Genomic DNA, 18,429 nt, shown 5'->3' on the forward strand with positions numbered 1-18,429 from the left:
TAGGACTCAATGGGAATGGGGACCATGGAAGCAACAGCACCGTTAATAACGTTGCCGGCGCTTCCCGCCCGCCAGGTCTGACACGTACAATGTACTATGCCAGTCCAGCTTACCGGCACCGTTGTGACCAGACCGGCATATTCAGAATGAGGCCTAGTGACACGAAATGGGAGTTACGTACATGGTCAGTGGTTATCCTGAAAATGTGCGGAGATTGAGGGTCTTGAGAACTTGTCTCGGAGACCCTGGCGGAGGGGGGGGGTCAATTGTGGCTTTAATGTTGAGTTATAAAGGAGTCTGTGAACTACTACGGAGTTAGGCCAGTTATTTTTACTGAAAACACTGAAACCTAGCCAGGTGTGAATGTCCAGACCATGGCACATTCTTTGAGCCGCCCAATTGAGTTTATTACTCATAGGGCGAATGCGAAATTGGGCGCAGAGCTTGTTAAAAAAGAATGTATCTCCATAAAATAACATATAATCTTTGGTGCACGTGGGTTTTCTACACTCTACATGTCATGGGTGGGGAAACTCTAGTGGCTTGCTCACGAGTTAAGTGCTTAACTCTCCCAAAGTCAAATGATGCTGCAGTGCTGACTCTGCATTTCTTCCTTCTGAGGTAGTTGAAAATCAGGGTAATAATAAGACAGGGCACACAAAAGCGGGAGAAATCTGGCATGAAGCACTATATAAGAACACACCTTGACCTTGATGTGTCTTTGCGTTCGCTGCCTTTCCTCTCTTCTTCTTGTATTGTTGTTCTTCTTTTTTGCTGTTTTCTTGCGGATGTGTTGTGTTTGTTTTATTTGGTTTATTTAAGGAAGGACTTGTCGATCAAAAGTTTGTAATAAACTATATGCTAAAGAAAAAACTTTAAAAAGAACGATATAAAAACCAAACACACATTATTATTATCATCATGAAATTATTCTATCTCGGGGATGTGACTTTGTTTTTTGGAGTCCTCACTAGGATCACAGTGACATAGTGACTACCATGGATTTGTTTTCTGCTCAACACAATGGCAGAGGTTCATTGGCAGTTTCTCCCCACACATTTTCATGCTGTAGAAGGTATACAATACCATAGCTACTCCGAAGAGACCAGGGCTTTAAGTGGGCGGGAGCTAGTCGGTGCACAACCCTGTCAGTCTCCAAATACCGTCCTTCACCTGGGGCCCTGCCAGAGCACTGATTCTTCAGTCCTCCACTGGGAGGACCTGCCAGAGCTTCAGCCGCGGATCGCACGGCCGCAGTAAGACGTGTGCAGGGAAGCATCTGTGCGCCTGTTAAAATGAGATAGCCAGAATCAGTGCGTTTGTTTGTTTGGGGGACTGGGAGTGATTGAAAACTCTGTATCTACTACCCCCAGAGCCAGGCCACAGGTTGGGGAGTGCTTAAGTGTGGTGGGAAAGAGCTACAGTGTGTTTTGGTTCCTCGTGGTCTGCGCTTATATTCCTTTAATTAACTGCAAAAAGGGACGCCTTCAGTCTCTGTGATCGCTGTTGCCTCTTTGAGGAGGAGGTCATTTTATTAACAAAAGGGGCCTTAAGCACTGCTATCTGGGACCATTGATTACTGTGCTGACCCTCCTTGTGTCGTCTGCACCAGGGGTGTTGCTAGGTTTGGAAAATATCCAGGGCTACACTAATGCCAGGACTGTTAGGACTCATGGATAGCTAGCCTTTTGGTTGTAGCCCAGAGCTGCTATGCGGGGCTACAACCAAATAACCAGGGGCTATAGCCCCATCAGCCACACCTAGAAAGACCCATGGTCTGTGTCTTGGGTGCATGCGCAGTGCGTGCACAGCAGAGAGCAGGGATCTAAGGAGAAGAGTGTATCCAATAACTGGCTGGTGTGTTGCAGGGTGTTACTGTGGCATCTGTGAAATGCTGCAATTGTGAGAGGCTGCTGAGTCTTTTCGCGTTGTCTATTAAAGCAGAGGAGGTGCCACTCTACAACTACTATACTAGGAGTGGAGCACTTGCGGAATGTGTTGCAGAGTGTTACTTTGGAGCTGTGGGGTGAGGAACGTCATGCCGAGCTGGTCCACGAACTGAACATCAAATGAATCTCCTAGACGTGGCAGCTCCACCGCCCGGCTGAAAGTAGCGTTGAGGTAATTTTGCCTGCCTCCCCCCTCCTCCTCCTCACTCCCGCCCTCTCCTCTAAGAGGACCATTATATATGGGGAACGGCACAGCGATAATCGCTAACGCCTCTTTTTCAGATCTACATTCTGTCCTGTAATGTGACGACTGTCCAGAATAACGTGGAGGTAATTGAGCTGCAGGAAGTGTCAGCGGCTTTATTTGAATCACATGCTCAAAAAAGAATCATTGAAAATAAAGCTGACTGACTTCACTTATGGGCCCCAAAAGACAAGAAGGTTGGACAAAGGCGAGAATCCTCCAGCCTCTAGATAGAAACCCTGACTGAAGTTTTTGATGGCGAGCTGCTAACACAGCACAGACAATCGGCCTCAAGTACACCGATCCTGGAGATGGCACAAACAAATCAATGTGCATGGGCCAACGCCGATCCTGGAGATGGCACAAACAAATCAATGTGCATGGGCCAACGCCTCTCTTTCTGTCGCGGCTCAAAATTTACAACCAGCGACTAACACAAATTCGATTTCACAGTTGTCCCAAATAGGGAGATTGAACCGGGACATTCTGCAGGTAAACAGAACATTGCCTCCATTAAAAAGGATATGACCCACCCCACCAAAAGTAAAGCTTGACTGAGACCGAAAAAGAGGATGAGATGGGCCTCTCCAGAAACTGGTGCATGGCCACGATCTATCAAAGACAACAAAAGCACACCAGAACCACCAAATATGACATACAAGAGAACAAACCCAAAGAAGGTGCCTTTGGCTTCCACCCTCACTCCATCAACTAGAACAAACGATGGGTGGGAAAGATGAGACAGATATGAGCAACATAAAACACCAGAGGAAAGTGTGACAGACTCTTCAACATCTGATCAATCTACTGAGTATTTTGAGAACTTCAATGTTGAATCTCTGCCAAAATCAAGAGGACCAAATTTGAAGGCTAGCCTATCAGCAGAAACAATGCCTAGTATTCAAAACAACATAATGGCGGCCCTTACAATTTCCTTAGCACCATTCACCAAATTCTATGAAACTCTAAACAAGGCACTACGAGATCAATCCACTCTAACAGCAATGCTACACTCTAAAATGATTTTTCTAGAGACGTTCACAGCCTTGGTCCAAGCAAGACTAAATAAAGAGGCTGAAGTATCAGCGCGATAGCAAAGTAGGCTAAGTGATCTGGCCAGAGGAAAGACCACTGATAAACGCACTATGATGGAAGCGCTTCTATCCGATTGCAGGTGGATGTGGAAACATTTCAAAGCGGACACATCAGCAGAAATGGGATCAAGCCTGTCGAAGGTGGATCAACCCCTAATAAGTCAAAAATGAAGAGAAATCAGACAAAGGAGAAAAATAGACCTCCCCTCAAATAATCGTAGACTTATCAGAGGAAGGACATCAAGCTAGCACCACAGATGCAGCAAATCACCCTGAGTCTCAGAGTGGAGCAAATGTAGTGACTATTGGACAAGATCCCCAGGCACAAGATGAGATTAGAAGATCCAGCGAGATGATGGAAATCAGATCTGTTGCAGTGCTGCCAGATGGGGGGAACACGACAAGAGAACCAGTAGACCTTAAATTGCCCCATAAGATCTTTTCCATATTTACTTCTGAAAAAGATCAATTACTGGACAGAACTTCGCCACAAGTTCGCAAACAAACAGAACTCCGGAAAAAGTCCAAGAACATCTGATTGGCCCTGAAAATTAAATCAAATAGTTCAAGAGCCTTTATGTGTAAATTAACTACTCCTCTGAGAACTAAAAATGTCAATGCAAGCGCCAAAAGGATCCAATCGGTGAAAAAGTTGAACTTAGAAAAAGCTTTGATACCTAAAAGCACAATTAGACGAGAGATTCGAGATCCTAGTGAGGAAGACATCGAAAGAGATCTCGACCTCACAGATCTATTGCAATGTTTATAAGAAGAGGATGAGAATTCCATAACAACAAGTTCAACGAACGAACATCCACCCCTAGACACAGATGCTACTTTCATTCAGACGGAGATGGAAGAAAACCAAAGTACACCAAATACATCAGATTCAATTTATGAAAGTTATGAAAGCTCCTTTCAGACTTTGGAGCAAAAACTGAATAAGAGGGAACAAAGAGTGCAACAATGGGAGAAAACTAAGATTGAAAAACCTAAATCAAATGCAACCCAATCAAGCACTTGTAAACGGCGAGAGGACCGGGACATGGTGAGGGAAGTTACTGCAGTCAGCCTAGAAAGACTCCTTCAAACTGACGACAATTTAATTCTAAATTGAAGAAACGTGATCAAGCTACTCCATCATGCCTCTAAGTTAAGATTAATAAATTCGGAAGACCTCCAGATGGTTCAATTCGTTAATGATGAACAGATGGACTGGGCCATTTTACATCTAAAATCTGACCTGGGTAAAACTGCATTATTGGAGGCGTGGTTGATTTTCTGTCCTTGGGCTTTGAATTAAGAGAGGGCTCTGACAGTGAGAAAATCATGTTGAAACCCAAACAAGACGCTAAAATTACAAAGGAGCACTATCAAGCTCAACAAAGTCTACTGCGGCACAAGTCCTATACGTCAGAACAGGGGTTGTGCACTTTCAAGCCCCTGGGAATAGTGGTCGATAGTTCGACTGCACAACGGGGCGTGCTAATAATGTTGCATCAAGGTAGAACTAGACCGGTGACGACTGAAGACTGGTCATGGCTAGCAGGGGCACTTGGAGCTTGCGTAATGAACTAATGCCAATCCTCAGACAATGGAGCCCTTCTACTAATAGGCTCCTGGAACACCATGGGATTTATTAATTTATTTAGTGATACAAATATGGAATTGAAAGACTATGGAATCTTGTGTCTCCAAGAAACCTCGATAAGAACGGTACCCCAGTGTGAGGGCTGTACTTGCCACTTGAACCCTGCTATGAAATGATCGACAGGTGGCCACATTCAGGATTATTAACATTAATAGAAATGGGGACATGGTTGAGAGTGATGAGTGCACAAAATCCCAATGCTTACATACAGATGCTGACAGTAGAAACTGGGACTGCAATCTCTGAGTTCCGTAGTATTATGGAAATCGTTGCAATTATATAGGAAATGCGAAATGTCCGAATATCTCCCTCCTTTTGAAGTTGTAGGAGAGCCAAATGGTAAGAATAGCGAACGAGCCTTAGAAGAGTGGAAAAAAAGGGTTCCATGTCATTTCATCGTCAGGCATTTCAAAGCGTGCAATTTAAACATGTTTGACAGTTCATCTAATTTTTTTTATTTTGGGGTTGGGCGACCCCGCCAATCCCCCCCCCCCTCCTGCACCTATTTTTAACTATACCCAAACCCCCAACCACTTATTTGCCCTTTCCCACCCCCCCAAAAAAAATGTGATGAACTGTCAAACACGTTTAAACTGCAGGCTTTGAAATGCCTGACCATGAAAGAACGTTGTACCGAAAAAAGATGCGAAAGCTGCTCAACGATCCTGGGCGATACCATCGAGACATTAATAAATAATCCGGACAAAATCAAATCAAAGCTACGAGTCCAGGATTGGATTGATACGCAGAACAAAAATACAAGCTTGCTCTAAACCTAGCGCTTGAGAAAAGAGCATTGAGCAATCTACCTGCGAACCTCTCCCAATTCCCGTCCTCACACCATCGTAACCTCTTTCTGAGATTGTGTCTCAATGCGCTCCCCACGAAGGAGGTTTTGCTAATCCGAAGGCAGCTACCAAGGATCAGGGACACTGCAGATATTGTACCACCCAAGCTACGAGTGCATCCATGTTTCATCGGCTTGTGGGATGTAAGACCCTAACAGCGATAAGAACTGACTACTTAAGCAACCACTTAAAAAACTGCATGACACTATCATCTGAGGACTGGTGGACAATGATGGCGACGGGCACTAATCTGCCTGACTCTAGCAGTTACGAACATGATGGAGAGAATTCTAATATAGGACCAGGGGTGTTGCTAGGTCTGGAAAAGACCCGGGGCTAAGCTGATGTCGGACCTGTTGGGACTGGGGGCTAGCTAGTCTTTTGGCTGTAGCTCCTGAGATTCTATCCGGGGCTACAACCAAAAGATCAGGGGCTATAGCCCCCTTAGCCCCCCCCTAGCAACGCCCCTGTATAGGACTAAGACAATAGAGCAATAACATTGAATCAGCAATTGTATTTTTTGGCAGTGAACTGAGGAAAAGTATTAAGGACCGATAAGGTTCTCTATGACGTGGAATCCCCAAAAAACTTTATTTCAAATGTTGTTCTGTTATAAATTTTATAAAGGTTTATCTTTAAAGCAATATATACAAAAAATAAATAACTGGGTAATTGAAGCTCATATTACAATAGCTTAGTGGAGGCAGAAACCAGCTGCAAAGCAACTTAGAAAACGTCATATTAAATGTGTTATTTAATATGGTTGTGTGCGTTTCAATGAACATGTCTGTGTGTATCTATGTGTGTGTGTGTGTAGGTCTATATTCTCTGATTGCATACAGGTGCCTGGGTTTGTGTTTATCTATTGCTAATTCGGGTAATACAACTATTTATCATGATCAGCAGCAGCTGTGCCAAATCGCGCTGTGGCAAGCACCTGTTTACACACATTGGAAGGCAATCGGCGTACATTATGCATGTCTGTGTGTGCACACTTTCCACACATACCACACATACACACAAGCCTTTAGGTCATGCACAGCACAATTTAGCCACGCCCCCTTTATTTCGTATCCCACTTAAAGCACTGGGAATGACTCACAGAGGTGTCCTGTCTTAGCACATGTAACATTAATGGCAAGCATCCATTATTTGTGAAAGCTCCATTTCATGAAACTACACTCGGCACATGATCTGATATCACAACAACAAAAACAGTGATTTCATGTGGTATCTGCTCGGTGCTTTGATTTACAAGGCTACTGTTCTCCTTAATAGGCCATCAGGCATGTTATTTGGGGGTCACAGCTGCGACCCCTAAGGTCTCCCTAGCTACCCCTGTGGTCTCCCTTTCTACGCCTAAAAAATATTTTTTATGTAAGCTCCTGGGCTGTGGCCAGCGCCAAGTGGCTCTTTCGTTTCTGGAGTGGCTGGCTTTCTTGTTCAGGCCACTTTTTTAAAAAACAGGGGGTTCCGCAAGTGTAACACTTGGAGCAGTGACTAAATAAGAAAGAATATTTCTGGAATTCACTACAATAATTGCTAGACTCACTGAAGATTTATTTCAGGCACACTCAGGGGGTGAGTCACTGATTAAACACCTCAACTCAGCCTTTCATCCTTCTGAGGATGATAAATGAGTACAAACGGAGGTTGGGTGATATTGTATATATATTTGTTCTATATAAAGCGCTTATGCGTAAGTGCTATATAATAACACATCATTAGCATTTGGCCTTGGAAATCTGCTTGCATCCACAGTAATTTGGTAATATGGGCCTATACATACTGATCTTAACGATACATATGGTGTCCCATTCTTGGATGAAATGTATATCACATTATAGGGATATCATAACTATATTTTTCGTAGTGTAATTAGGAACAATGCTATGTGATGACACTGCCTATTTTGTCAAGGGGTGAAAGCTTGTGTTCCATTGCGTGATGTCACTTCAGGGTGGAGTGAAATGACATCACTTCCTGTGATGTCACTAGAGGTCATGGGTCGTGTGATGTCACTTCCTCTACCCCAGGCATATTGATGGGCTACGTCCCTGTAGCCCATCAACAAGATATAGGAGCAGGCCTTACAGGTCTAGCTCTCTATCTCCCTTGTATGACGGCTGAACTTCAAGATATCAGCTTTTCTGTTACATCGCCTAGAACATGGATGGACACTCACCGATGGTGGGCACACAATGGCCCCAATTCACAAGAGCTTTATTTGCAAAGTGCAATGGGCAGCCTGCGAAAGCATGGTGATGCACAATGCACTGAACACGCGTCAATCCCATTTCCCCTTCCCCTGGTCTGCACTTTGCATCTGCAAATGGACCCCAGCCTCTCAAAAGGTGTTTTAAAAATCTCGGCTAAACCCATGACATATGTCGCGTGCGTGTGTGTGACATGAAGTGATGTAAAGTCTGGCCGTGTCTGCAGATACAGCCCACCTGCTTGTCGCCAGTGGTCCTTTTGTTTTTGACACAGGTTCAGTTTGCACCACCACCATTTTTGCATTTTTTGGAGCCGGAAATGCATTTGCATCTGCAGGAATGCTCCATGAATTGGGACCAGAATGTTTTTCTGAGCACGAGATATACCACAGCTTTCAATGTACATTACACACCAGATCACAGTTTCCTTCAGTCTTACCATTCCACCAACAGGGCCGGGGGATCCGGGAACACCGTTATCACCCTGTTTGCAAAAGAAGGGAAGAGCATTAGGCACTATGAACAGCCATGTTTTAAACATTTTGCATACGTGTGCAACATCATTGGTTTTGCCGCCTTACTGAGTTGCCTCGACGGTTTGTAGTGATATTTTCGAATGCCATAGTTTCGAATGGCAAAGTTTCAAATTAAAATGCATCGAAAAAAGGCATTTTAAAAAAAATGTAATGGGCCCCCCAACCCCTGTTTCTTTACCCCTTAACATCCATTTTAGTTAAAAAAAAACTTTACCTACAAAAAAATGATTTTTTTCGATGCATTTTTTCAAAACTTTTGTCATTCGAAACTATGTTTTCGAAAAAATGACTGGATACCAACTCGACAACAGTGCGGGAAGGGGACTACTAGTTTGGCACACTAGAGGAGGCAGCTTTTGGTGCTGGGGGGCAGATAATAGTGTGCCAACGAGAGGCTTGGGGGGGCACACTGGGCACCAGAGGGGGTTTGGCCGCCTCCCTGCCCCTCCGCTGGTTCTGCCACTGGTTTGGCGGTATGTCCTTTACAAATACTGGCAAACCCGGTTTTGGGCCTACTCGTTTACCTTCTGGTGTTATTCCCAAGTAACAGCACTGCTCTATGATCTTGCTCATATAATTGTAAAAATTACTTACCCTTGGCCCGGGCAGTCCCCGGGGTCCTCGGATTCCTGGACTTCCCATCCCTATTTCACCCTAAAAAGAAATATGAGGCAAATTAAAGAAGGCCAATTATGCTACATGAGTTAGTGCCAGTCAAAGAGCAACAGACCAGGAGAAGTGAGTGAGTGCAGTGTGAGGACTTGAGCCGATGCTGTGTTCCGCATGGCGCTCCCGAACCTGGCTTCTCCCGGAAGAGGAACCACCAGCGCTACGCCAGAACTACCGGTGGCGGAGGACTTCCTCTCCAAGAGAGGCATTCAACAGGGATGCTGCATCTTTGTAATTAACCACTTTGTCAAGCTGAGCGACGCAGGACTAGGCGCTCTCGGCCCCGCTCCCCCAGAAGCACAACCACCAGTGCAACACTAGAATTACAACTGGCCAGGGGCGGCTATTTGCTTAGGGCGGAGGGGCAACACCCCCCATCGGTCACAGAGCAGGTTGCAGATCTGATCGCCAAGCAGTGTGCAGGTCAAATCACTCTATTAAATAAACAATGAATGTGGGGCTTCTACCTCTACCGAAAAGGTTTTCCCAGGCTTACTCTATATTTAAGTTTCAATTGGCTGCTATGAATGCCTTAGGACTTCCCTTTAGGGGATTAAAGGTGCTGGAGTCAATATCTCCCAGGCTGATAAAAGGAATGTTTCCTGTTGGGTGCTCCTTCGCAAAGCGGGCCCTAGTAGATGGGACTTAACTCTGGTCCTCGAACATTCCAAGGATTGGTTGACGTATAGAATGAGGTTTTTGATGGTTGTTTTACATCGAGGAGACACAGGGATGGATAGAGGCGCATTGGTGAGGGTTTATGGTCTTTCCATCTAATGCCATTGCATCTAATGCCATTCCATCACATTTTTTCCATTTAAAATCTTTGCATCTAATGCATTTTTTTGGGGGCGGGGATCCCCCATTCTCTGTTTTTTACCCTTTATAATGCACCTAAACAAAAATTAACCCTTTATTAACCCTTTACCCCCCCCCCAAAAATGCATTAGATGCAAAGTTTTTAGATGGAAAAAATTCAATGGAATGGCATTAGATGCAATGGTTTAGATGGAAAGACCAGATACCATTGGTGAGCCATCCTCTGTGCTCCAAGGTTCTTCCAGTGGCTCTAGCTGTGCGTGCTGGTCCCAGGTTCCTACCTATAAGGTGCTCTCCATTCCACTTGGAGCAAGGCGTGTTCACCCTGGTTTTGGGTCCATCCCTCCCGTCTCTGGATCAGGTAGCTCTTTACTTCCCTGATGTGAAAATGGCTCGGGTGTGGTAACTGAGCGGGTCAGAAGCACACCGGTCATGTGACAGTTAATTTCTGACTTTTGGCGTGTATGCAAAAGCTGGAAACACTCAGTAGCTTCACCGAGCTGGTGGATTAGTTTGGTCATTGACACCGCATACAAGGTTAAAGGGGATCCCATTGCCCATATTATCCAGAGTCCCTATACCCCCAGTTCTAGCTGCTTCTCGGGCAGATGCTCTGAGGGTCCCCCTTGTGGATGTTTGCAGGGCGGCAACATGGGCACCTCCTAACACCGTCCTGACTCACTATCAGGCTCAGGGGGGATTTGTGAGAGCAGTCCTGGTTGGGCAACTGTTTGGCAATCAATTCTCCTGCACCGAGGATGCTTTTAATACTTTGGTTAATGGTCAAATTCACAGGTGTTGCAAGTATTATGACCTCAGGTGCTTATTGCTATGGTTTTGGGCATTGCCTTAAACTGTGAGGATTAAATAATAGAGGATGTCCAAGGGTTATATTCAATTTACTTGTGATAATCCTTAATGGTCAATCTTAATGTTGGTCGCCCGGGTGGCACTTTGGTCCCTTTATACTGTTCAGCTTTAACACTTAACAGGTCTACGGTTCCCAAATATAACTCAATAGGATACATCTATTTTACAGTGTCTGGATAGATTCTTAAGAAGGTCTAAGGGCCTCTCTATAGGACTCTTTCCCTAATCTAATGCACGCAGTCTTCAGTAAAAGCGCACAGCTCACCTCTTTGACTCAAACACACTGCCTCCTAGATATACCTCCCAGCTTGCTCCTTGACTTCTCCGTCCCAGAGATATACCTCCCAGCTCGCTTCTTGACTTCTGAGTCCAAGAAATATAGCGCCCAGCTTGCTTCTTGACTTCTCTGTCCCAGAGATATAGCACACAGCTCGCTTCTTGACTTCTCATTCCCAGAGATATAGCACACAGCTCGCTTCTTGACTTCTGAGTCCCAGAGATATACCTCCCAGCTTGCTTCTTGACTTCTCCGTCCCAGAGATATAGCACCCAGCTTGCTTCTTGACTTCACAGTCCCAGAGATTTAGAGCCCAACTTGCTTCTTGACTCAAACACACAGTCTCAGGGACATTGCACCCAGCTCGCTTGTTGACTTCTCAGTCCTAGAGATATAGCGCCCAGCTTGCTTCTAGACTCAAACACACAGTCTCATGGACAGAGAACGCAGCTTGCTTCTTGACTTCTCAGTCCGAGAGATATAGCTTCCATTGACAAGAGTTAATTTACTTCCTTGGCACAAATATCCTCAACTTCTGGACATGGGTTTGAATTCCAAAACATTTTGACCTGATGTTGGGAATACCCCTACTGGCAAGTAATTCTTCCCTGCTCTTAAGATCTTTGCCACGGTGCATTATGTTAACCCACCAGCCCAACGGCGCCCTCATGGGGAAAGGCACCAATCTTAACATAGTGCTGGTTTCCTTCTTGGTTCTATTGCACCTGCCAAAGTGAGCTATAACCCCATAAAGTCTAGAAGTCGTTTTCTCTCCTTTCAGTCTCGTCGCCTATCTGGGATATTGTCCTCTGCAGGATTGCAGCGATGTGTTTTCCTTTGTTTCTGGTCCCAGCCATTGTCTTAGATGTAGCCCTCAATAGGCTGGTCGCTCTCTTTCTCTCTGGCTCGTTGTTCACTCATTCTCCCCCCAGTGTAACCTCGACTGTACCATTCCCTACCTCTATCCATGGGCACTTACATATGGCTTCTGCTTAAACAATAACGCCCCTGATTGGTTCTCTTCCAGCCTGTGTCTTGGCTCACCCTGAGAATGGCCTAATCAGTCTCCTGGGTGTAATTTGGAATATGTGTCATTCCCTCCACTTGACATTCACAGTTGTTGATAACCCTTACCTTCCTCTGGGAAATTGGTTTCACCTAATGTTGCTCCCAGGGTCCCTGGCGTTTACAACCCTGGTCTGCTATTTTAAAGTCACGTGGAAGTACTAAATGAGCTGCACGGTTCTACAGCACGCTGCAGTGTCCAGGTAATGGCTCCCTTCTGCTTGGAAGTGGTGTATCTGATCTGTGAGTGCTATTTTGCTATCTCTTTGGGCAGGGCTGGAGACCGAGCGGGGTGTGCTGAAGAGGTATCCCCGGGGCTACTGCTTTCTTGTTCCCCCCAGCCCCCGCATGATAGCATGTTTAGGTTACACTGAAGCAACGTCTGTTATAATGAGCGGGAGGATGGTAGCTCTAGTCCTTACCCTAAGATCAGAAACTGAGGTTAAGGACTAGAGCTGCCATCTCCGATAAACCTTGGTAACCTGACCTGTGTTACAGAACCCCCACCTGGGAAACCAGGATAGCCATTTTTTCCTTTGCCCCGCTCTTGATTGGGAGGTGCAGGCTGTATGGCACCTTTCTGGGATCTACTGAGATAGGGTGGTTTAGGGGGCACGAGGAGGCACTCTATGCAATCCCCTCTGCACCACCTCTGGTAGCACATTATTTCACTGGAGGCCATCTCTGGCTGGCAGAGCCCTGTCATTACAAATTATATATCATTACTTGATATGAAATCTCATGATATATATCATAGGTCATGTCTTGAGATATCATGGATTGGCATGACTTGGCATTCCCAGTAAGCTCCAGTTTGAGATTCCCAGTTACCTCCCGGATCTGTCTCTCCCATTATTATTGACATGCCCAATAAGGCTCCAGTTTGATATACTTAGTCCACTTCCTGTTTAAAATTCCCAGAAATCTTGACATTCCCAGTAAGCTACCAGTAAGCTTGGCATACACACTAAGCTCCCAGTTTACCATTCGCACTAATCTTCCAGTTTGTGCAGTTTCAATAGACAGTGCTGGAAAATCCCAAAGCAGCACCAGCTTTAACGGCGAGCCGGCTGCTTTTGGAGAAACCATGCTTGGGCAGTGCCAACTGGCAAAACACAGCACGTACCCCTGCACCCCACAGCATATAAAGGCAAGCAGTGTGGTGAGCCTTGAAAACTATCACACTGAGGCAAAGCTTTCCAAATATTTGGGGGAAATGTTATGTTAATTTATGTGGAGCAGAGCCCAGAGGGTACCGGGAAGACATTGCCGGCATGTGGGCGGCCACAGATAGCAAAAAACGGCAACAATATCCTATGGTGTGCTGATAGAAAGATGACATCAGAAACACAATTATATGAAAAGCAGGGTTGTCGCATTTTTCCTGAACGTCAGTAAAATGAGTATCCCAGAAGGTGACAGTTTGACACTCCGAGTATTCCGTTCTCAGAGTAGCGAGGGCACACTCGTTCTTGACCTTAGCCCTTCAACAGCTCCTACCTAGCTGTTTATCTGTATCTCTCTCTCTTTTTATCTCTCTCTCTTGGACATTCTAAATAAATGTGACGTGTTCTGGATCTGCAAAAGTGTATTCAGTGGAAATGTCTAGACCACCTACTCACTCACCTGCTCACTCACCCACCCGTTCTTAAAAGAAATTGTTGTAAAACCACTTACCGTGTCCCCATCCTCACCCACCGCTCCTGGCATTCCCTGTAAAATAAAAGAGGAGAGCCCTTTTACATCCAGCTCAGAATCGCTGTCAACAGTGTTTACCTTTCAGATAGCACATCTAGTTAAATACTCATAGCTGAGATCTGTGGTCACACAGAGGGTCAGGGGTTTGAATCATAGCAGGAGAGACTGATGCTTTTATTCCTAAATGTCTTATTCTTAAATTAATTCATTAATTGCCATTTAAGTGGACATAGTAACACCTGTTACTTGCAGCAGAGAAAGAAAGAATGGAACAAAAAATAAAAGCTTGACTAACTAAAACAGGAAGCAAATCAAAGAGAGATGGGGAAATACAAAGAAAGAAATGAGTGAGCAACACAGATGGGTGTGACAAGAGAGGCAGCCTTTTTTTAAGTAAGGGAGAAAACACACGAAAAAGAAGTGACAAATGTAAGCGAGAGCAATACAGCGAAATAAAAAATGAAAAAGTTGACACAAAAGACTTAAAGAAAAACGCAACCAACAAAGAAAGCAAAGAGGTATACAAAATAAAAAAAATATTGTGACAAAGAAAGAAAGGCGAAAGTGACAGCCAGCAAAAGGAAATACAATTCCCAAATATAAACAGACTGATAAAGTCAGAAAAGAAAAAGCAAGCAAAAAGCAAGCTCAGTGACACAGGAGGAATGGTCAGTCTAAAGAACCAAAACAGACGAAGCAAGAAACTTGGAGCTTAAGAACAGAGAGCAGCAAATGAAGAAATGGCACTACAAAGGCGAAGATTGAAAAAAGGAGAGTAAAAAATAGTGTCAATGAGAGTTACATGTAGAGTAATCGAAAAAGAAAGTGCAAGGAGGGAATAAGCGGACAAAGAAAAGAGAGGGCAACAACAAAAAGGTTAGAAAGAAAGCATAGAGAAACTGGCAAAACAGGAACTGGTGGAGAAACGTAGCAAACTAGCAGAAACAATGAGTAAGAAAGACAGAACAGATTGAAAAAGAATGACACAAACTAATAGCACAAGAACAAAGAGTGGCAAAGAAAGACAGAGTAAGAAATAGAAAAGGCAGTGACAAAGAATCAAAAAGAAGAAAGAGGAAAAGAAAGAGTGAGCTATAAGTATCAGAGAAACAATCACAAAAGAGCAGAACATAGAGTATAACAAAAAGACGCAATAATGACAGAAGAGATTAAAGGTAAATAAAGACAAGGAAGTGACAAAAAAAGAGAAAAAAATGAAATCTTAGAGTGCAAGGGCAGACAGAAAAGAGAGTGAAGTCAATTGAAAAGAGACAGAGAAATAAAACAAACACAAATAGTTTGAGAGACAGGCAAGGGAGTGGGCCATAAAAAAGAGATCGAGAAAGAGTGTTATGCCCAGAAAAGAGATAGTGCCGGAGCAAGGCCGACGATAGAGCAGCAAAGAAAGAAATGAGAGTGGCAAAGTATGACACGATTTGGCAATGATAGACTTCAACATGCAAAGAAGAAGAAAATAACACAAAAAGGAGCAAGAGATATAGGGCACAGAGTAGCACACAAAGAGTAGAGAGTGATGAAGAAAGAGAACAGAGTGACAAAGTATTGTAGGAAGATGACAGAGAGCCTGACGAGGGACATAAAGAAAGAGCAACAACGAAAAAAGGAAATCTTGCAATAAAAAGTAAAGATATATATTTTACTGGATTGTTGCAAAACAACCCCAAAAATGGAATGGAAAAGAATTTATAAAGCTCGAAATACATCTAAGTGCTAAAAGCGGGAGTGAATCCTACCTTTCCGGTTCTCAAAACAAATACGTCGTTAGCGCTTTACAGAATTTAAGATGATCTGCACTCTCGGCAGTTGCGGACCACGCAAAAACCCTGAGCTAATGGCGCTTGCTCTAGGGGAGGCTGTGAAGTGCTCTATGAAAGGCAAGGGGAGGAGTAGGCGTGGGGTGCAGAGAAGGAGTAGGGTTATGCCTGGCTAAATATCATCTTCATGCTCAGACGGCCATCCCAGCAACCCCGTCGCCCCCTTCCCTTCCCATAAGAGCTACAATTAGCAGCTGGCAGGGCTGCAGCGTCTGAGAGATCCCACCCTCTGGAACAGCAGGAGGTCAGGGTCAGGCAGCACCAGTGTGAGGTTCTCGAATTGCTGCTTCCCTCGAGAAGATCACCAAACCGTGAGACTTTAGCTCCCCAGTTCCTTTCTCAAAAGAGATGCCTGTATGTCTGGCTTCATATTAATGGAGTGTTAAGGTTCTGTGCTTAATTTAGCCAGATGCACAGGGCCCGATTCATGGAATACGGTGCAGAAATGATGCAACATCCGCATGCCGAGAAAGACCCTGCGCAAGCCATGGCGCAGAAAAAATATTGCGCGCCATGTGTATTCATGGATTTAAAGATGCATTACTAGCCGTCGTGCAAGTAAAAACAAGCTGCGCGAAGAACACCCACAACACGCCTCCAAGCACACCAAAAAGCACGCATAATCAAACACACAGTGCAAGCCTCCGTGCCACCCCTAGCCCACCATTGAGTACCCCTGAGAGAAGGCGCGCCTCACCTCGCAAAGCCAAGGCTGCACCCCAGCGAAATCGCGCATCTCATCTCGCAAGCCCAGGCTGCACCCCAGCGAAATTGCACGCCTCACCTCGCAAGCTCAGACCGCACCCCATCGAAAACGTGTGTCCTACCTCGCTCCAGGCTGCACCCCAGCGAAATTGTGTGCCTCACCTTGCAAGCCCAGGCCGCACCTCAGCAAAAACGCGTGCCCTCTCTCGCAAGGCCAGGCTGCACCCCAGCGAAATCGCACACCTCACCTCGCAAGCCCAGGCCGCACCCCACTCTTGTAAGTGGAGGCTACACCCCTTACCAAAATGTAAGTCCCCCCTACAACCTCGGCACCCATTGTGGCTGCATACCCCCCTACTGCACATCAACCACTCTAGCCCAGACAGCACCCGCCAACCCCCTCACCTGTGACTGCCCCCAGGCAACCCCCTTCAGACTGGACAACACCCACCAGCCCCCCTCCACACTGGACAGCATCCCCAGCGCCCCCTCACCTGTGACATCTGCCCCAGGTAGTCCCCTCCAGACTTGACACCACCCACCAGCCCCCCCCATATCTGTGACACCCCCCATGTCAGCCCGCTCCAGACTAGACAGTACCCACCAGCCTCCCTCCAGACTGGACAACACCCTCTAGCCCTGTGACACAACCCCATGCAGCCTCCTCTAGAGTGGACACCACCCACCAGCCCCCTCATCTGTGACACTCCCCCATTTAGCCCTCCCAGACTGGACACCACCCCCAGCCCCCCTCACCTGTGACACCCCCCCAGACAGCTCCCTCCAGACTGGACACCACCCACCAGCCCCACTCTAGACTGGACACCACCCACCAGCCCCCTCACCTGTGACACCCCCTCAGGCAGCCCCATCCAGGATGGACACCTCTCACCAGCCCCCCTCACCTGTGACACCCCCAGGCAGCCCCCTCCAGAGTGGACACCACCCACCATCCCCCCTCACCTGTGACAACCCCCCCAAGCAGCCCCCCCAGAGTGGACACCACCCACCAGCCACCCTCACCTGTGACACCCGCCTCCCCAGGCAGCCCCCTTCAGACTGGACAACACCCACCAGCCCCCCTTCACACTGGGAAGCACCCCCAGGCCCCCTGACCTGTGACACCCCCCGGGCAGCCTCCTTCAGATTGGACAACACCCACCAGCCCCCCCTACAGAGTGGACACCACCCCTCCAACACCTCTCACCTCTGACCCCCACCAGGGAGCCCCCTCCAGACTGGACACCACTGCCAGCCCCCCTCACCTGTGACTCCCAGGCAGTCCTCTCCAGAATGAACAAAACCCACAAAACATAACAACAGGCGGGTATTCCAATCTCCTTACCTGTTTTCCGGGAGGTCCTGGGGGGCCCGCTGGCCCAGGGTTTCCATTTCTTCCTCTTTTACCTCGTTCTCCCTTAAAAGGGAAAATAACAATTCAGATCATACTCACACAAGAGGAAGGTGTCGGAGGTAAAAGAGAGTAGGCTCAATTCAATGGGCCTCATTCCAAGTTTGCCAGTATCCTGGAGGAAAATCCACCAGGATACCGGCAAATGCACCTACCCATTTCCGCCGCCTGATAACCCAGTATTAACGAGATATTTCAGGCCGCAGAACTGCTGGTAAATCCCCATTCCATGGAGGACTCCATGGGGGGATTTGCTGGTATTTTCTGCACCAGTAATTCTGGTGCCAAAACTACCATATGTTTTATCCCGGTGGGGCCCTGAGTTACCTCCAGCTCTTGACTGGAGGTAAATAAGGTTACCCCCACCTGCATACTTGTACCCTGCCGGTCCGGTAAAGTGACAGTAAATACCAGTGCTTTTTTTTACCGGAACGACAGGGTCATAATGAGGTTTTCCATGTGCTTTGGGAAGTCTGATACTTACAATACGTGAATTGTATCACTGTACCGATACAAAGTGCAATTAGTATATTGATGCCATT

General features: G+C 46.2%; 1 protein-coding gene across 1 annotated transcript in view; it reads right to left on the bottom strand.

Moving 5' to 3' along the window:
- Positions 1-18,429, bottom strand: part of LOC138514720 (collagen alpha-1(VII) chain-like) — a 1,453,166-nt gene that overhangs the window by 444,283 nt on the left and 990,454 nt on the right. Inside the window, exons 79-82 of the mRNA XM_069630120.1 lie at positions 17,822-17,893; positions 13,916-13,951; positions 9,133-9,192; positions 8,442-8,486 (exon numbers count right to left, since the gene is read on the bottom strand). Of these exons, the coding sequence (XP_069486221.1) occupies positions 8,442-8,486; positions 9,133-9,192; positions 13,916-13,951; positions 17,822-17,893 (213 nt within the window). The remainder of the gene's footprint in view (positions 1-8,441; positions 8,487-9,132; positions 9,193-13,915; positions 13,952-17,821; positions 17,894-18,429) is intronic.

This window comes from Ambystoma mexicanum, chromosome 12 (genome assembly GCF_040938575.1).
Source record: "Ambystoma mexicanum isolate Mex_15411 chromosome 12, UKY_AmexF1_1, whole genome shotgun sequence".
Lineage (NCBI taxonomy): Eukaryota > Metazoa > Chordata > Amphibia > Caudata > Ambystomatidae > Ambystoma > Ambystoma mexicanum.